At 41.7% G+C, this 21,393-nt stretch overlaps 1 protein-coding gene across 4 annotated transcripts in view; it reads right to left on the reverse strand.

Annotated features, from left to right (window-relative positions):
* The window catches only part of CHD7 (chromodomain helicase DNA binding protein 7), a 771,490-nt gene that overhangs the window by 133,665 nt on the left and 616,432 nt on the right, over positions 1-21,393 (reverse strand). For all 4 annotated transcript variants that reach the window (XM_078687262.1, XM_078687261.1, XM_078687264.1 and 1 more), the window contains exons 10-12: positions 8,743-8,880; positions 8,524-8,645; positions 8,004-8,247 (exon numbers count right to left, since the gene is read on the reverse strand). In XM_078687262.1, the coding sequence (XP_078543388.1) occupies positions 8,004-8,247; positions 8,524-8,645; positions 8,743-8,880 (504 nt within the window). The remainder of the gene's footprint in view (positions 1-8,003; positions 8,248-8,523; positions 8,646-8,742; positions 8,881-21,393) is intronic.

The following is a 21,393-nucleotide window of genomic DNA, read 5'->3' on the forward strand; positions in this document are numbered from 1 at the left end:
TGAAAAGGTGCAAAATATTGTTATGGGATACCATCCAAAACAACAGTTTTATGAGATAGGGGCGCTCCCTCAGGTCTAAAATTGGGCGCCATTTCTCCTCCATCCTGCAAACCAGGAAAAACCTGGAATAGAACCCTTCTCCTCGTTGAGATAGAGGTACTGGCTCTATCGCTCCTTTGATGAGCAGTTGATGAGCTTCGAGACTAGAAGATGTAGATGTTTTGATTCGGTGGCGCGAGGGGCTCTGGAAGGTGGAGGTGTTGAAACTCCAATGTATGGCCAAACTGGATGATATTGAGGACCCACCGATCTGATGTTATGATCTTCCAGCTGCGGAGACCATGTGATATCCTGCCCCCCACTGATGTTACCAGGGGTGAAGGAACAGTAGACAGAGCTGAGAGGCTGCTATCTCTCCCCTGATGCCCCAGTCGAACTCTTGAAGGTTGGCGAGAGAAAGACGCCATCTGGCCTTGGCGTTGAGAGTACTGAGGCTGGTGCGATTGCGAAGATTGTGAATAGGAGGAGTAGCGTTGTTGGTATCCTCCTCTATAGGTAGAAAAAACCTTTCCTCTTGCCCTTGCCGTTTGTGTCCTCCTTGATGTCTTGTAGTGTGTCATCTATTTGCTTAACAAAAAGCATGTCTCCATCAAATGGTAATTCCAAAATTTTATTTTGTACCTCAGGGCGAAACCAGGTAGCCCGAAGCCAGCCTTGCCGCCTTAAGACAGCCGAATCTTCCAAGGCGCGAAAAGCAGTTGTGGCAATGTCCATAGCACAATCGATAATTTCTGAGGAAGATCGCTCCCCCTCCTCAATGATCTTCTTCGCATCCGCCTTGGAACTGTCCGGCAGTTGATCCATAAAAGGAGACAAACTGCACCACATTTGGCAATCATATCGTCCTAAAATTGCAAGTACAATTGGAGGCTCGAACCAGGAGGCTGGACATAGAGGAAAATCTCTTGCCCACATTGTCAAGGCGTCTACCCTCCATATCTGGCGGTGTGGTAAGGGGTGCCGATTGGTTCTTTGACTTTCTCAGAGCCACCTGAGAGATAACGGAGTCTGGCTTCAGTTGGCCAACCAGGCGAGCAGGACTATCATCAGGAGCCTTATATTTTTCCTCCAGTCGTGGTAGAACCGGGATAACGGTAGCTGGAGACTGCATCACCTTTATTCCTTCACTCCATACGTGCTCTATAATGGGGATAGAACGGATGGATTTCCTATAAGGCTATTTGAAATCAGAGAAAACAGTGCGATTGTACTACCGGAACGGGAAGGCCAAACCTCTTTGAAGCTCTCTCCATAAGATTATGGAAACCTCCGATGTCTACTTGAGGAGAATCTAGAGGATCCGGTCAAGGCGAAGCGGGATCTGGTATGATATATTCGTCCCATTCCCTATCCGGATTCGGGACATTTTCCACATTCCGTTCATCATCTGAGGAATTCTCATCCTCTTCCTGCCCCGTGATGATATTCTGCTGTTCCTTCAAAGGTTCCAGTACTGGTGGTTGAGTCGTAGAAGTAGACTGAGGTGTTGGTGGTGGTGCTGGGGGTGGTAGTGGAGGCGGTTGCATGGATTGAGAGGCTTGAGATGGGAATCTCCTCCTATAATCCAACAACATGATCTGCAAGTCACATATCAGGGAAGATGGCATGGCCACAATGCCTTGATGGAATTGTTCTCGAGGCCTATCCTGAGGAGGGAGTTGCCATTGTTCCACGTAATAATCATCAGAGTCTGAGTCCTGGTATTTCACCTGGAGCTGGGATGGACTGTATGCATCACCATAAGGACTATCTTCCTCATCTGAGTACTCTTCGTCCAAAAGTAATGCAGGAGGTAATAGTGTCACCCTCCGCGGAGATGTCATTTCCAGTGTCATTTGGGGTCTTTTAATAGAGATTTTTACTTTTTGCACCGCCGCCTGAGTCGTCGTCGAAAGAATTGTCGTCGACGAAAGCACCGCCGTCGGAGAAAGGATCGTCGACGCCAGTACCATCGTAGCAGTCGTCACCACCATCGGCATAGTCGTCGATATCAAGGTTGTTACCATCGCTGAGGACACTGTGATAGGAACTTGCATCGTTGACGAAGTCGTCGTCAAAGCCGCCGAAGGAGTGGAGATCGACACCTGGTGAACTTTAGTAACCGTCGCCAACGTACCTGATGTCGTCGTCGACGAACAGGTTTTCTTCTCCGATTTTCCCTCCTGAGGTACAGATTTTGGCTTTTTGAAAAGTTTTGCGTTCTCAGTTTGTGGCGAGGCAATAGAAGGTCCATGGCTCACCTTCTGAGCAGAAAATACCTCAGGAACAAAACCCTCCCTCTCCTTTACACCTCGGTGAGGAGATTTTTTGGGACTGGGCCTGTTAGACCTATCAGAGGTGTTTTGAGAGGCCTTAGCAAGAGGTTCAGTTGAAGTTGAAGGGGAAGACCTACCCCTCTTTTTAGATCTCCTTGAAGATGTAGCGGAGGAGGATTCTTCGCTGTCACTTGAAATTACCTCTTTCCTTGACTTTATCTTCTGAAACCAGGTCAAAAGTCATCCTTCCCTGTCTCTCAGGGTCTTGGTGGAGAAGGTTATGCAGATTTTACAATCAGTGGCCTTGTAATCCGGGTACAAGCAATAAATACAATCCTTATGCTTGTCTTCAACATAAAGCTTCTTTTTAGAACAGGTAGGACAGGCCTTAAATAAAGCTTCTTTTCTTTATCAGACATCCTGAAGAGAATATAGTTGAAATACAAAAGTTGTAGAGAAATCTGAGCAGAGCTCAGTGGAGACTCCCTTAGCACAACGTGCGATAGAAAATCTGAGGTTCGCTCAGGAGGGTTCTATGGGGTGAGGCTAATCTGATTGGTTGTTGCAAGTTTTTGGTCTCTTTTACCTTTAAGAGGTGGATTTGCTACAAAATGAGGTGAGGCCTTTTTTTCTCTTTTGTACCTACTGCTATGGTATTTTTTGTTTACCGAGGCTCCCATTCAGACAACGGGCAATGATACAAGCTATGGGTATCTATGAAAGTTCCAATACTGGGGCAAGCTGGTATCTGATAACTGTGGGGCAAAAAAGTCATTTTGCCACTGATGGGGGCCACTCAAAGGATCTTGCTACATTGGGGTTCGCCAATAGTTCCTTAATCAGGGTAATGGCTGCTTTAAATGTGGGATACATTAGCAAAGGGATATATCTCCATAATGCTAGAAAACAAAACTAAGTATATGAACGAGATTAGGCCCCTTTAATAGATATGCTAACTTGATACTTTGGATCTCTGAAGTGCCCGAAAAATCGGAGTACTACAGCTCACCCCAGGAGAACATACACATACATAAGAGAGGATACTGGGACTTAAGGAGGAGAGGGTCTGCTATCCTTTCTGAAAATATTGTCTATCCTAGAATCAGCAGCTGGTAACATCTGGAGTGGAGAACTTCGGGAGGGAGAGGAAGAATGGGAAGGGGTGCGAGGGCACTAGATTATTGCTGTAATTCTGGTTTCCCTTTCTTTTTTCTTGTAGTATCGATCGTCTTATTTAACTTTACCAAGGATTTGCATGGCAACCTTGCTGCTGGCTAGTGGGGTGTGCGTGACCTTTCATCAAAACCCAATAACCGAGGTAAACTGCAAAAAATAAAACTTATTTAAAAGAGAATTCAAAAAGGATGCAATATGGAGGAGTGAAGGGAACAATAGAGGGAAAGGTTGGGGGGGGTTAAAATAAAAAAACAAAAGCGAGAAGGGTCTCGGAGGTGCAGGGGAAGAAATGGATGAGGTGGGGGCAGGGGACAACACTTAGGGAATGCGGCAGTGGTGTGAAGAGGAAGCATCACACAAGCAAGAGAGTTAAGAAAACCTATTTTCTCCCATGGGGCTCTTCTGGCGAAAGAAACAAGCACCGGCAAAGCCATTAAGTCTGGTGCTGGCAGCCAGCCTTTTGTCTTTGTCAATGCTAGTTTTGTTTTGTCATGGTTTTTGCACAACTTTACTGATGCAGAAACTGCTGGGGTCTCATCAATTATGGGTATGTGGATGTATGGCACAGGCCATGCTAATGAGATCTTGTTCATGCACAATAGCTAAAATAATCAGGTGGGTTAGGATAGATTTTTTTTTCTGGTCACCAAATGCTGCGAAATGCGTTGGGCCAAATTGATTAAATCTGGTCACTGTTCTATTAATAACGTAAGCTTTCTGCAACATACAGACGGGCCCTTGAATAACACTATTAGATATCTGGTATTTCTTTATTGGTGGTTTAAAGAGCTTGTTCTACTGTTGACAGGCAATGTTGGAGTTCCACAAATTGAATGATGGCTCTGAAATAGAGGGGGTTGTTTGACAGACCAAGCCACACCTAGGAGACAGTTTTGTTGCCTAGAGTGAAAGGAAAGTAAATATGAAATTAGCATCACAACACCTGTACTCGGGACCTATGCCTACCACATAAGATCTTGGAAGTTCAAGTACAGCTCGTTCAGAAGGAAGTGTTGAATCTTTTGCCCATTAGTCAAGTGGTTTTTGAGATGGAGAAAAGATTGGGAAGACCATGGCATGGAAATTTCCAAAGTGACAAGTGGCGAAGAATACTGACCAAATCAAAATTTGAGACATTATCTCTGGAAACCTTATGGATCCATTGGTCATAGGTCATGTCTTTATAGAATATTATAAAAACATATATGATGACAAAGAAGAGACTTGTGGAATACATTAGTTGTGAATCAGAGTTTGTAATTTATGTACATGAAGAAAGAGATCCAGAGACAGCACTACCAACGAAGTGAAACTAAGAATACTGAAGCACTTATGAGTAATGAAAAAACAGACTTCAGTTATCTTCTATCCAACATTATTGGGAAAAACAAATATTTAAAATATCATGGAATTTAACATCTGTAAAATTCTCAAGAGGTGGCGGCCGAGAACAAAAATCGCAAGGGAGGAGTCCAGATTAATAGTCCAAACTGAAGTAGTACAATAGGGTCATACTCTGGATGCAGAACTGCATTTACACATATATGGACAGGTGATAAAAGTACTGGAAAAGAAGGAGTTCAGAACATAGGGTGCAAACGTATGAAATGGAGATGCATCACTTCTGCATCCCAAACTAACTCACGACAAACATGCATGATCACTAAATTAAAAGAACGTCTTTAACAGTTACCTCACAAGGATAAACAGATATCTGCATTTCCAGGTGACAAACAATTGCATTATTGAGAAGCAAAAAGACCATAAGGATTGAACCCACTGAGAATGACCACCCATAAATATTTTTCTCGTAACTGGCAGTCACACTTTACATCAAGAAATATATATGGAGAACTGAGGCAAAAATATTTATGCACACATGGAAGACAATTAATCCATACAGCATGAAAAGGAACAATTGTAAACAATCAACTGCATGATCTGAAATGAGTAGTTACGATGAACTTTTCAGTACATAAATTAGGGAGTGTACTTATAGGAGTAGGACACAATTGCACATAGTAATCACATTTGGTGGGAAATCGTTGCAAGGACTTGCCAGGGCACCCTACCTTAGGGTAGCAGTCTAGTTATTTTGCATTGAAAAGGTAGAGGGACTTTTAACAGACTATTACTGTAGGGTGAACTATATGGTCTAGTTGAAGGCTCTGGAGTCAAAACGCACTGGCCATTATTTTTTGCAGGTTTTACAAGAAATACATTTTATTAACTAATAAATAAGAAACAAAGCATGTCTTGCCTTGCTGCCTTTTCCTTCACGGTAGGGAATGCAGGACTGAAGGGGAATTCTACAGTATAAAACGTCAATGCCATGTACGGCAGCAGAAGCAGATGTATTTTTTTAAAGCAAGATGAGCAAATATTAGCCGGTATTGGACTGACCCTAAACAATAGTGATTCATAAACTGACCAGGCATAGTAAATTGAACACTATTGTGCCAGACTGCATAGCGGGTGCAACAGGTTTCACTTTGTTAAAACAAAAAGCAGTAAAATGTACCTCCAGGAGAAGCGTCACACTGACTACACCTTCTGCCTCGGACACCAGCTGAGAGTGCAGTGAAGGCCCTTCCCCTATGCCAAAAAAGCCTTAGATCGCCAAAGATTGTGCTTTTATGCAATGTGTAGAATGCAGGAGATAAAACAAAATTAACCCTTAAAATTTACTCTTCAGCTCTACCCTAGCAATAGCGTTCCCGCTGCTGATCTTTTACAGAGAGGCTGGGAGGGTTGGGGATTAACACGCGGGGCGAGTGTGGTGGACGGACAAGTAATAGGGGAGAGGAGGCAGCACGAGAGGAAGAGAGCTAGAAACACATGCATTCTCAAAGTGATGAATGGAAAAGTAAAAAGATTGTTTCTTAAAATGTGAGCAGCGGAAAGATACGAATCCAGTCAATCAGAAGGATCATAAAGAAGCGATAATCCAGAGGACGGACAAACACAAGAAGAGGAAGGCAAGCACTCCAGGATTTTGTGAGTTGCAAAAATAAAATAAAAATAACCCCAAAAAACATTGCGGTATTGAGACTTATGTAAAAGAAAACTGATTTTAACAAAAGCGACTGCAAAAATCGGTACCCCCCTCCCCCACATATTTGGAAGCCTAATTTATTCTCTCGCTCTCTCCTGCTCTGCGACACCACGATGAGATTCCCAGCAGGGGTCTTATTGCCCTCCCTTCACCTACTTGTCCCTGGCAGTCATCCTCCTTTCCTTTTGCCACCCTTCCCCCATCATCTTTCTACTCTCTCCTACTCCCAGCATCACAAAGCAGCGTGAAAAACAAGCAGGAGCGCTTATAGTAGCATCGGCCACCCTCCTTCCACCTTACATTAAGGGTGGAGAGGGGCACCTAAACAGCTACCTCAAGCAGTAAGTAGGTGAACTGGGAAGCCACATATCTGGAACGTGCAAGAGGGAGCATACATTTTAAACTATGTTCTACACGCTTTCGGGCATCAGAAATCTCGATCCCCAGCTCACACTGACTTGCGGTGTGGTGCTGGTTGGGGGCGAGAGTATCTTTGTGAAATGCACTTTTTGTGCCCGTTGTAAGAATACCAAAAAGTTTGTCACCACAATTAGGCAAATCAGGCCGCGATGTCCTGAGGGTCAGGGTAGGTCACTGAATAAGAAGCAAGCAAATAAGTGACAATGATCCCACCAATGGAAAGGCTGACCGCCCACTCTAAGCTCACAGTAAGTTTTTCATAACGAGACCGCATCCACAGTCTGGTAGGCGAGACCGAAAAATACAAGGCAATGAAGCAAAACAAATGTTCCAAGGCAGGGTGTAAGTATGCTTGACCACTATTGCAGTTCAACTTTAAAGCATGTGTTCCTCTTGATAAATAGCTCAAAGCATTCAAAGAATCTAGGGTACTGAGTAATAGAGTTATGAAAGCAATAGTAAAATATCATCCTCTACTGATGAGATGAAAGCCAACCAACAGTCACTGAATAAACTACTTCGTCTATATATGTGCACCAGCACAAGATGAGGTATCTAAATTCTAGATTTAAAGCACACAATTCCAACCACGCCGCGGCAAGAGCTTGTACATGATTTCGCGGAGTTGAAAGATTTGAAGTCTTCTACAAAAAGACAGTCTCATTAGACGGACCCAGTGTCCCTCTCCAAAATGCTATTTCACTTCATCGGACAATTCTGAAATCTATAGCTTACATTGCTCTTTTGAAGAACCGTGTCTCTTGCATAAAAAGCCCAACTCGTTGCAGGCTCATCACTTTTCTATATATGAGGCCCGTTCAGAATGCTGTATTAAAAGTATGTTTGGCACATTCATTCATGCAGGTGAGCAACTGTATTTCAAACCAATGCAGAAAAGTCGGTGTACCAGCAAGCATTTGTATTAATATGAAACGTCACACATTCGACGAGTGATGCATCTTTCTAACTAATCAAACGCCTCTGTCGTCTTCTGTAAGCCTCGGGTCTACTGAATTAAATTAATGTATTATGCATACCTGTGCATCTTTGAAGTACATTTCATACAGCTGAATGGTTCGTCGGCTGGCTTGACTTCCATGATAGACAACCACATTCAACTCCGTCCAGGTGCGAAACTCCCGTTCCCAGTTGGGAATTGTGGACAAAGGAGCAATGACTAAAAATGGGCCTTGAATTCCCTTCAAATATATCTCATAGAGAAATGTAATGGACTGGATAGTCTTCCCTAAACCCATTTCGTCTGCTAAAATGCAGTTTCGCCTAAAATTAAAATAACAGTAAAACGAATATTAAAATCATTAACGTACAACATATACTTATACTTCAGGAAAACAAATCACAAAAACGTAAAGAGAAACTTGTGCAAAGGGTAGAACGCTGCACGGTTAACCATATACAATCCAAAAATAGTTAAGATTTTGTACGTTTTATAGAGTGACGTTATAGTTTTAAAGTTCTGCAAGGCTGAACTCCGCTCAAACTATTAAGTTTCCGTGAAAATACCAGTTGCTGAAATAAGACAAAAAAACAACTTACATGTTATACCAATTGAACAAAAGCCAGTTAACTCCCTCCAACTGGTATTCCCTGAGATTGTTATCGTTTTTATACTCTCTGGAACTCTCCGATTTCTTCCACTCATCAGCAGGAGGTCGCTCCTGTTTCAAATACAGTAAATCCCATTAGTGGTTTCCGAAAGGCCACATTACTGTGCTGTTTTCAAATAAAACTGCAATGCGGCTTGCCAGCTCTTACCACACGCTCTGTTGTAGGCTGCCTAGCCTTCAGTGCCTCAAATTCGTCAATTTTGACTTGGTCTATATCCTCCTTCACTTCCCATGTGCAATCTTCGTACGGCAGCGAGCACCACTTCACCAAATAGTGCATAACCGGCTGTGTTTTATATTTACAAAAGAACAAAAACATAATATATTATATTAATTACAACAGGTACTAATTTTTACAACGAAAATAATTTTTACGTTCAGAATCAATTCAAGAAAAGGAACAAGGAACATATAGCATACAATAATCAAGCACGTGAAAACATTTGATCTAAATCTTTTTTTTCCTGACCAAGTAATACGTAAAATACACTTCTTGACGAGTGGTAGCAATGCTTGGTATAATGTCTCGCATGTCTTCTGTTACATTCTTACCGCTCATCATTTAACAAAATAGATATTTGTTATTACCAATTGGATTTCCCTGCATTGTGCTTTCCAAATGTAAGTCAGTGTGTAAGGAAGAAGATATATTGAAAAATACCCTCTAAACATATGCCCGTACAGGTACACACAAATCCAGAATTGTACAAATAACCACTGCTCCTAAATTCCATATCTTGTTTCCATTTCAGAAATACATAGGTTAGCTTGATATCTATTTTCCACTCTACATATTTCTCCATATGAATTCATTTATGCTCAGTACACAATGAAAAACCATTGTACGGTGCAGCTCAGTTGTTGGCTCTGTGTACCTCAGGTTCTAGGAGAACTTGCAAACCCTATATCCCCACAACCAAAACGGTCTGACAAACTTAATGGTACATTGCTTTTGTAAATCTGCCATTGTGACAAAGTTACAGATGAAAACATTGTCACAAAATTACTGTTTTTTCTACTTGTTTTCAATTAAAAAAAATTCAGCAGTTGTTTCTTTGGGGAAAACCTTGAGGGACGTACAAACATGACCTCATGCTGAATTCTGTCTACTTTTCAGAAATATATATATATGTAGCTATCCTGGATCTCCCATGGGTTTCACACTGGTTTCCACTACAAGCTGGAAGTAGGTTAAAAGAACAAAAGGAAAAACGGGATACCTCTTTGAAAAATGCCAAAACTGTGGTTAACATTTTTTTTTAATTCAGCTCTACATGTCCCTGAAAGCTGGGAAGATGGTGACTTTAGCACAACAAACCATTTGTTGGCGCCATATTTATGAAAAAATACTTTATCCAAAGTCCTTTTCCCTATTTTTTAGAAAAACTCAAAATATAGCTATATTTTAACTATTTTCTCGTTCTCCTCCAGGGGAATCCACCCACAAAACCTTGGAACCTTTAGAATCCCCTGGATATTCTAAAACAAGGATGGAAATTTGGCATGGACAAATTGTTATGGAGGCCCAAGCAAGAACTACACCAAATAGCCAAAAAGAGGGGAGAGTGCAAGGGAGGGGCACAGGAGTTAAAGGGCTCATAACTATGAAAAAGTTGTTCATTTGTTTTTCTAGCGGTTTCCTATCCCGAAATGGACTTTAGTAAATGTAATACTGTAACCCAGAGATTTCCCGTGGAGCAGCCAGCCTTGCTATGGTGAAAATAGCTTTTGGGTCTGTTTCACTGTAAGGACATGTTTTACACGCAATTACTCCATGTTCTGCTTTTAAATACCATGCGCCATGCCTTATGGGTAACAAGCCCTTCAAACATGTGACTTAAACATGTTTCAAAGCAAGGTTTTGAACTTGTCAAAAGGGGTTATTTTGAAAGGTCAAATTCACAGTTTAAAACTGCAGTCATATTTGCATTGTCAGTGTAGTGGGTGGCACAATGGTTGCTGCAGTCCATTATTGATATTTATCTTTCAGGCCCTGGTACATGTTTTACCATATACTAGGGACTTGTAGGTTAAGTTAAATATGCAAATTAGTGGTATGGCAGTATCACCAAGGTGAAAGGGGGGCACAGGCACTTTATCACTTGTTATGTGTAAAGTGCACAGAGTTCTACAGCCAGCAAAAGGCTAAAAATCCCGCATGACTGCAGAAAGGACAATTTTGCTACAACTAAGGAAAGTTTTACATAGGGCGAAAGAAACTTAATTTGGAGTCTATATAAGATGGGATATCAAATTAATACTCGCGTCAGGAAACGGCCCAAAACACAGCATTAATACATCACATTTTCCCCTCAAAGCAGACCCATCTTTTTTTTTGCAAAGTGGGTAGCTGTAAATTTTGTGCCTTAACTCAGGCAGCACCTAGGTAACCCTAACAAACCTGCACATTTTTTAAAACTAGACAAGGGGAGTTATATCTATCTATCTATATATATATATATATATATATATATATATATAAAAACACAAGGTTGCCCTTATTGAGAACGCCACACACTCTGGAGCTATTACCTTTATTACAAGCTGTCGTGAAAGCGTGCTGGCATCAAGGTAAGTCGCCAAGCTTGTTTCAGGCAGCATTGCCCTTGCTCACTGGCTCAGTCACAAAAGTCCTGGCAGCCACTTGAGGAACCATTTGAATGTTAAAAGGACCCGCCCCAATGGGCATGTGATTGACGCATTGCCTTCTGGTCCTGATAGTCCCTTTGTTACCCACAATGGTGCGCTGACAGTTCTTGGTGACCTAAAATATAGCCCCAAGTGGGTTCGCCGTTGATAAAACCACCACTTTGCTGACACACAAGAACCCTGTAACATCGGAGCTCCAGAGTCCTTACTGTGCCTTCGTGACGGCACTGCAGGTCCGCTTGGTGCGCAGCAGGGCATTCTCGCGATGTGGAATACATCCAAAAACACAAGGTTGCCCTTATTGAGAACGCCACACACTCTGGCGCTATAACGTTCTTTATTACAGGCTGCCGTGAAAGCATGCTTGCATCAAGGTAAGTCGCCAAACATGTTTCGAGCAGCATTGCCCTTGCTCACTGACTCAGTCACAAAAGTCACAACAGCCACTTGCGGAACCATTTGAATGTTAAAAGGACCCACCCCAATGGGCATGTGATTGATGCATTGTCTTCTGATCCTGATCGTCCTTTCGTTACCCACAATGGTGCGCTGACAGTTCTTGGTGACCTAAAGTATAGTCCCAAGTGGATTCACCGTTGATAAAAACACCACTTTGCTGGCACATAAGAACCCTGTAACATTGGAGCCTCAAAGTTCTTACTGTGCCTTTGTGATGGCACTGCCACTTGGGACTATATTTTAGGTCACCAAGAACGGTCAGCGCACCATTGTGGGTAATGAAGGGACTATCAGGACCAGAAGGCAATGTGTCAATCACATGCCCATTGGGGCGGGTCCTTTTAACATTCAAATGTACTCATTACAATGGATGCGTTTTATAGACATTTCTGTAATTTGGTAGGGTAACATTGAGAGTGCTGCGCAGTTTGTGAAAACTATCAATGAGAATGATTTTAGTCTTGAGTTTACTGCGAATGTCAACACTGAAAGGGTGGATTTCCTAGATTTAACAGTGTTTGTAGCAAATCATAAATTAGAAACTACACTACATCGCAAAACAACAGCAGGAAATTCCAAATTACATGCTAAGAGTTTCCATCCAAGACACCTCATACAAAGTATACCATATGGGGAGCTATTGAGACAGACGTATTTGTAATACAGAAGAAGAGTTGACCAAATGCCAAGAAGAAACTATAACAAGATTTAAACAGCAGGGTTACAGTAAAAAAAACCATAACCTGAGCGATAGATAAAATGACAGTGTATAGACCTGATGTATCAGAAATCTAGACACACAATACAAAAGAAGACACAGCTATTAGACTTATCACCACGTACAGTAGACAAGAGAACACAATCAGAAAAATGATAAAAATTGGCCAATTGTCCTAACAGATTCTACCATGGCAGAGAAACTTGCCAGTAAACCAAATTTGACATTCAGGAGGGCACCATCTATGAGAACGCCCCTAGTTAAGAACAGCCCCGAAATAACCACAAGTACATCTTGGCTGAAACCAAAGCACGGTTTCTATAAATGCAGAACAAGTAGAGCGTGTACATTTGGCATAAATACTACAGAATACAACACTCCTTTTAGTGCGGAACCCATTGACCTCAAGGACAACTACAGTTGCCGCACAGATTTTGCAGTATATGTACTGACATGCACCTGTGGCCTACAATATGTGGGCAGCACAAAATTACAGGTGCATGTCAGGATTTTACACCTTCTGAGGGAAATAATAAATTCTGATCAAACGTACCCTGTGGCGAGACATTTTAAGAGTCTGCACCAAAACAACTTCGAATGCCTCACTTACTTCGTAATAGATTCTATACCACCATTACGTCGCGGAGGTAATAGAGAGAAGCTACTCAGAAGGGTGGAGTCATGTATGATAATCACATTAGATTCAAAGATGCCAAATGGTTTAAACAACAGTGATGAGATGTACAACTTCCTAAAGTTTCAGCCTATTTATGCACTGATTACAATAATGCACTTTCATAGCGATCTTTTAGAGGAATTTTTTGTATTTAATCTGTTGTAAAAAAAATACTTTTCAGGATTTATTTTTAGGATTTTTACAATAGGAATTTTATTATGGATGAATTTTTTCACATGTCTTAATTATCATGAGGGCATGTTTTGATTATTCACTGATATCCTTTTATTATTCCAGAATGGCAATTCCTTTATATAGTGGCTTTTATAGTTTTATTTATAACTGTATTTATTATATTCATTATGTATATGTGGACATTATTCCTTCAAGTAAATGGGTCGCTTTTATGCATAATTTTAAGGAAAGCTATAGACAACTATGTTCCTCTCTAACAACTTTATGGGGGTTCGAAGGGCGCTTTCATAAGCTCTGCTATAACTATATTAAGGTTCCATGCCGGCCGCGGCACTTTTTGTGTGTGCGTGGGGGTGGGGGGTGGGGAAGAGAAGGCTATCCTTTTATCCCCTTCTAGGAATCTCTTTACTACTTGGGATGTATAGAAGCTCTTTCCCATCTCCCCTCTTGTGTAGGCTACTATCGCTGCTAGGTGTACTCTCAGCGATGTAGAGCTCAGGTTTGTTTTTAGCAGGTGTGTTAAATATTTTAGCACAGTTAATTCCTTAGTTATTTTCTTGTGTAATTTTCACCTGATGCACCATTGTGCGAATCTTTTCCATTTCGCCACATAGCACCTCCGTGTGGTAGGTCTCCTTGCCTCCCGTAGCACCCGCAGTGTGCTCTCTGGGAGTTTTAGGTGTGCAAACTCTACATCTTCAGGAGCCAGGCAGCGGCTCTCCAGCTCTGGGTAAATTACCTCCCCGTTTTGCATGGAGAGCAAGCCTTTTCTTTTTGCGAACTTGTGTGGTGGTCCCTGCGCCATTTCCACTATTTGTGAGTTGTTGTGTGGGTGGGCACGTTTGGTGGAGCGAAGTCACTTTAAGGTGGGTTGCTGGCCCCCCTCTTTTTTGTCCTCGTCCATTCACCCTCCAGCAAAAGGACTGGCCCCCTATGTTGGTTTTGCTGTTGCGGACCCTGCTGTGCTTGATTGTTGCCCTGGTAAATCTGCTGGAAAGTCTGATGTGACGTTCCCGGCTGGTTTCCCCCTCTTCCGTTTGGTCTCCGTGTCAGGGTGCCCCATCTCATACCTCTGAATTGCAACGCCCCCATGGACCTTGCAGTTTCATTTTCCTTCTTCAGCTGTGTCAATTTTTCATCTACTGGCAATCCGAACAGTGTTTCTCCATTGAAGGGTGTGTTTAGAATATTATTCTGGACTTCCGTCTTGAAACATGAGATCCTCAGCCAGGCATGCCTTCTTTCGGTTACCCCAATCATCATGAACCTGCTGGATGTGTCTGCCGCATCCAGGGCCTTCCTCCACCAGATGAGCTGCTTTCTGTTGGTATTGTTCAGGGAGGTGTTTGAGTAGCTGTCCAACCTCCTCCCAATGCTGGTATGTATGCCTGTTGAGTAGGGCATTAGAGTTGGCAATGCGCCAGTGGATTGCTGCATTCCTCTCTATTTTTCTTCCAGTGAGGTCTATCCCTCTTACTTTCCTGGTCTGGAGATGGGCCTGAGTTTGTTGGAAAGTTGGTCCTTTTTCTGGCTGTTGCCGCAATGATAGAATCAACCGTGACGGATCCCTGGATGTATGGTGGGTCCTTAGAGGAATGTTTATACTTCTTCTCTGTCCTTTGTGCGACAGATCTGCAGCTTGATGGTTCCTTGAATGCTTCCCTTCCCTGGTCCAGGACACTTGGGAGCATGGGGAGAAATTGACTCTTAGTTTGAGTGGGGAGCACGGTCTCTAAGAGGAAACAGGCTTTTGGTTTCTCTTCCTCCACTTTCACCCCATATGCTGCTGCCACATTTTTGATGACCATATTGTAGACGCCGATGTCATCTGGCGGGGAAGGCCTCGAAGGATACGTTTCTACGGCCTCTTCCGGGCTTTCGGCATCTAGGTCCTGCACCACCGAGGATGCCGACCACAAATTTATTTGTTGGTCTTCCTCGCCTTCTCCCTCATAATAGTATAGGCCCTCTTGCTCCTGCTGTTAATGGGGCTCCGGAGTTTATGAAGGCTCTTCGGCGTCAAACTCCTCTTCGTCCTCAACCTCGACGATCGTTGTCGGCTTCAACAGGATGGTGAACCTTTTCATCTGTTCGTCAAATTCCTTTTTCCTTTTGAGGATACTGTCCATTTTGGCCTCGAGCCTTCTCTTTTTTCCTCTCCATCTCGGCGGCCTGTTCGGCGTCGAGGGTTTCGGCCGATCTCTTCGATATCGTTGAAGTCTACGTCGAAGTTGGTTACAAGTCCCTTTCCTTCGGCATCGAGCATGCCTTTTCAGGGATGTGCTTTGACGACCTAGGCTTGTCTTGGGTTTTCGCCGACTGGTAGTCCTTTTTGAAGGATCCGCTGGGCTGTTTGTATCTGGATGCAGCTGCGTCCGTCTAATGTTTCGGCGCCAGTGCTCCTTTCGAGGACTTTGACTCTGATTTTCGAGAGTCTGGCGGAGTTTTAGGGGTCGACGTCTTTTACCTCCTTTGTGGATTTCATATCGGTCTCTACAACCATGTAATCATCTGGTCCCTCGGCGAGGTTATCCTCTTCCCCACTGGAGAGGCCCAAGTCCCGGAGGGATGGAGGTTGACCTTGGCCTTGCATGTTGTAGTTGGCTCTCCTCTGTCTTTCTCTTACCTGGAGTTACTTTGGGGTGAATGCCGAGCAGGCATTACAATCCTTGCTCTCGTGGTCGACCGGCAGACAGAGGCTGCAGACCGGATACTGGTTCTTCTGCGCGTATTTGTGGTGGCAATTACGGCAACATTTAAAAGGTGTTTTGCCCATTCCTGCGCTCAGGGGGCACCCTGTATGCGCATTCTCCATTGGGCGTCGAAGTTTTCGATATTCTCCTTCTTCTTCGTCTTCCAGGCTCCGTGTTCTTGATTGCGAGATGTATTCTCCAATTTCTTTGGTGGTTTTCTGTCTTTATTTTCTCCTTTTGTCCCAAAACTCTGGAACCTCTCGGTGATGATCCAGACCCAACGGCGGAAAAAAGAATCTGAAGATGGTGTCCAAAGGTGGGAGCTTCCGGGTGAAGCGTGCTGACAACACAGAAAGGACACCAAATGGTGGGACGTCAAAGCCCACCTGGGCTACGGAAAAAACAAAAAACCAGAAAAAAATACTACGATTCCGGACCCAACCACTAGACCGCGGAATAATGCACAGCATAGTGACTCCAGAAAGATTCACGCTGCAAAACATCTTATTAGTACTAAATAAACATATCATATACATATTGATATTCAGGATTCAACCTTGAAAACACATAGGGAAGATCATTAGTTCTGTATGATATCAATGACAGCTGGCTGAAATAAGAAAAGTCTCTTTTGTTATATCTTTTTATTTTCTACATGGGCACACTTAAACTTGAGTATTTATATATTTCTTATGCACTTAGCACTTTAGGGAGACATTGCACATTTAGCACTTTATATATGGGTTTTAACTTGTGTTACAAAATCCTATGCAGGAATAAGATGGACATACTGCTTAAATGCTTGTTTAACGTAGAAATGTAAGGTACACCTAGTGGTGAGGTGATGATATAAGCATTAAGCTGAGATAAGGTTAAAGTCCTCTAGGTTTGCCGTGTAAACCACCTATTAAGGGGTATGTATTTGTTTTGCATATATTGGAAGCCTTAAGGTTGGTTCGCCTAGACGGATTATCATATCTATCTTCTATGACACTTGTATATATATTTATCTTGTATTTATATTTACTTATTTCTCTAAGTCTTGTTGTACTTTATGATTGACACACACACACACACACACACACACACACACACGTGACTGATTTCCATACTCTGGGCATTATTTTTCATTGTGAGGGAGATCTAATGAGACAAATCCAATGTCCGGTATTAATGAAACATTTAACACCAAATACGATCTGAAAGTGTAATAGAAAATGTCTTAAGCAACAAGTGTCAACCTGAATGTATTTTTACTGTGAAATTAAACAACAAGATTAACCCCTATTTATTCACATTCAACACACGATGAAATGAGTAAAAATATTTAAAAAAATGTACGTGCATAGTCTGTTATCCATATTCTCTGCGAGTTGCAACCATGTGGCAGGAAATGTAATGGTTTTAAACTTTGCTGTGTAGACGCTTCCTTATGTGATCAAGGTGACGGCAGTGACTGAAAAGCGTCAAAACATGCTGGAGCGGTTAAACTAATTAAACAGAAGTTTGGCACGAAAAGAGCAGTCCGTACCCTTTCTTTCCGTCGGAATTTGGACAGTGTGTATATATAGCCTCCCATTGGTGGGTGTGTTATATGGAAAATGGAGAAGTGGGTCAGCGGTTGCGCACACCGCTTCCGTTAAAGCCCCTGAAGAGAAGCATATGGAGCTTCGAAACGGGTCGGGCAGATCCATTACGGAGCGGCATCTACAAGTGGATCCCCGTCCTTACCCATACATAAATCAAGCTGCTGCTCGTGTGCTACTCAAAGGTGGACAACCTTGGAGGGACATATATATATATATATATATACCCACCAAATTGTTCACTTGAAAGTGCACACTTTTACACAGCTGGTGCAGACAGCGGAGATGAACGTCCCCACAGTTAAATTTTCACCAAGAAAAGATTAATGTCCGCACTCGCTCAATACATTAAATTGGGTTTATTTAGCAAGAGACTGCAAAGCAATCCCCTTCACCTACGCGTTTCGACCGCAGGTCTTGATCACAGTGTTACCACTAGTCCATCATTACTTTCTAATTTTTATACCTTCCTGTCCAATTGCATATAATGATGCATTATGGGTGAGTTAGTTTATAATTACAATTGGAAAATAAAACGTTTATTTCACAGTATAAACAATACTCAGTTTGTAGTCATTGCTATCACCAATAGAATAGTTCACGATTCCCAATTGTACAATTTTTATCCCCATTATTTTAGTTGCTTATCACTGTAGGAATTTCATATTTAACCATAGTATAAGTTAAGAAACGACTTGGACCAAGAATAATACATTTATCAGTTATAATGCATTTACTTATTCATTGTAATGTAATCTTTAGTATAGGCTAAGTGCCCAGGGTTTCAAATGTGTGCCAATTGGTTCATACTTCTTAGTAATGGCTAAGTGCCTTTACAGTTCATGGTTTTGTCACTTTCGCAACAGTTCAGGCTTCAATGGTTTTATGAGCAGTCTAATTATAGTATTTAATCATATACAGTTCACAGGTGGACGTGCATCTCTTCGTCCATATTTAATCCCCTCAGCATTTTTGTTTGAAATCTGATAATCAGGCGCGACTCCAATCGTCTAAGTAATTGTTTCCTATTCACTCCTCTTTCATGTTGAGGGATGGTTGCAAGTCCACCATAGCGAACATCTTTCCATGTTTTTCCAGTATGTTTAGACATATGTTTGGCTATTGTGTAGGACATGTCGCCATTCTGAATAGCCCTGATACTCTGTCCCATAGTTTGTAGCATTTGGCTATCTGTCATCGTGGAACCCTCCTCCTCATTGGCAAGCTCAAATGCAGTGCGCATCGCTGGAATTGGCTAAATTAAAAAAAAAAAAGAGAAACACAAATTGATACTGAAGATCAAAATATTGATATCATTGATGGAACCGATATGCGGATCACGATTGGGGAAATTCCAGCGATGCGCACTGCATTTGAGCTTGCCAATGAGGAGGAGGGTTCCACGATGACAGATAGCCAAATGCTACAAACTATGGGACAGAGTATTGATAAACATCAAAAAACAAATTTAAAAAAACAATCGAAAATCTGCCCAGCATTACATCCAGGCAATAAAATAGATATCATTTTTGATCTAGTAAACGGAGATCTTGAAAAAATGAAAAAAAATGTACAAAAAGGGAAAAGAGAAAATATGTCAATTTCAGAACGCAAAGCCCTCAAGGCTCTGATGGAAAATGACTTATTAGAAATCAAACCCGCTGACAAAGGCGGGAACATAGTCATTATGGAGAAATCTGACTATATGCAGGAAGCTATGCGCCAACTAAGTGACACAAAAAATTATGAAAAACTTAAGAAAAATCCGATCAATGAATTGATTGTTGAATTAAATATTAAGTTGACCAAATGGCATAATCAAGGACTACTTACAGATCAAGAAGTACAATTTTCAACTAATGAAGATCCTATTATGCCAACAATGTACTTCCTGCCGAAAGTACATAAGACACTAAAGAAACCTCCTGGGAGACCCATCATTGCCAGTTGTGGCTCAATATATGAGAATCTTTCAATCTATGTGGATTCCTTTTTGGCATCGATAGTCCCTACTTTGACGTCATATATAAAGGACACGGGAGACTTTTTACGAAATTTGATGAACGTTGCTTGGGTGGAAGGATACCAACTAGCTACTATTGATGTAGTATCCTTATATACTTCCATAACTCACAACATGGGTCTCACAGCCATGGAATCGTTCTTCAAACAGAAACCCCTTGAAGAATTACAACATTGGCGTATGATCAAGGAAATGAGAACTTTGTCTGAACAATAACATCTTTCTCTTCAATAAAACATACTATGCTCAACGATGCGGAACAGCCATGGGAGTTGCATTTTCCCCAAGCTATGCCAACCTAGCAATGGGTTGGTGGGAGAGAACAGCTTGGGGAGAAGAGTATGACCATTATACATCCAAGGTCGTACTCTGGCTCCGATTTATCGATGACCTTTTCCTGATCTGGAATGGTACAACCGTGGAATTCAACAGGTATCTAGATGAACTAAACAATAATGAAATAGGATTAAGATTCACATCCACAATTAGTGATAAGGAAATAGTTTTTCTAGACACTAGGGTCTATGTGGCAAATGGACAAATTGAAACAACAGTCCACCACAAAACTACGGCGACGAATAGTATACTGCATGGAGAAAGCTTTCATCCTATAAATCTGAAAAAAAGTATCCCTTATGGGGAATTCATTAGGATGAAAAGAAACTGCTCGAATATGAAAGAAATGAATTGTAAGTACAAAGAAACTGCCAAGAGATTCCTCAAAAGAGGATACAATTACAATGATGTAAAAAAAGGTGAACTAAAAGCCAGAGCTTTGAATAGAACAGAAACATTGATTAACAAAACAGAAGTGGAAAAGACAAAAAAACAAACTGAACCCATTAGGATGATTACAACCTATAGCAAAGAGAGTCAAAACGTGAGAAGAATATTGAAATGTCCTCAAGAAGGACCCCGATATTGGTGAACAACTTGGAGAACATCCCCTAATGACCTATAGGAGACCGCCATCACTACAAGACAAATCGGTGAGAAGCCATTTTCAATTGAAAAAGAAAAAGGACTGGCTAACATCTAAACAAAGTGGCTTTAATAAATGTTATCAATGCAAGGCATGCACTATAGGCCAATCTTTGAAATCCTTGAAAGATCCACAGGGCAAGATCTTCAATGTGGAGGATACGATCACATGCAAAACAACATATGTGGTATATATGCTAACATGTGCATGTGGTAAAAATTATATTGGAATGACTACTTGTCCATTGCATAAAAGGATTCTTGAACATATCAGGGCTATTCAGAATGGCGGCATGTCCTACACAATAGCCAAACATATGTCTAAACATACTGGAAAAACATGGAAAGATGTTCGCTATAGTGGACTTGCAACCATCCCTCAACATGAGAGAGGAGGGAATAGGAAACAATTACTTAGACGATTGGAGTCGCGCCTGATTATCAGATTTTAAACAAAAATGCCGAGGGGATTAGATATGGACGAAGAGATGCACGTCCACCTGTGAACTGTATATGATTAAATACTATAATTAGACTGCTCATAAAACCATTGAAGCCTGAACTGTTGCGAAAGTGACAAAACCATGAACTGTTAAGGCACTTAGCCATTACTAAGAAGTATGAACCAATTGGCACAAATTTGAAACCCTGGGCACTTAGCCTATACTAAAGATTACATTACAATGAATAAGTAAATGCATTATAACTGATAAATGTATTATTCTTGGTCCAAGTCGTTTCTTAACTTATACTATGGTTAAATAGGAAATTCCTACAGTGATAAGCGACTAAAATAATGGGAATAAAAATTGTACAATT

The sequence above is a fragment of the Lissotriton helveticus genome, chromosome 4_1, assembly GCF_964261635.1.
Source record: "Lissotriton helveticus chromosome 4_1, aLisHel1.1, whole genome shotgun sequence".
In the NCBI taxonomy this organism is placed as follows: Eukaryota; Metazoa; Chordata; class Amphibia; order Caudata; family Salamandridae; genus Lissotriton; species Lissotriton helveticus.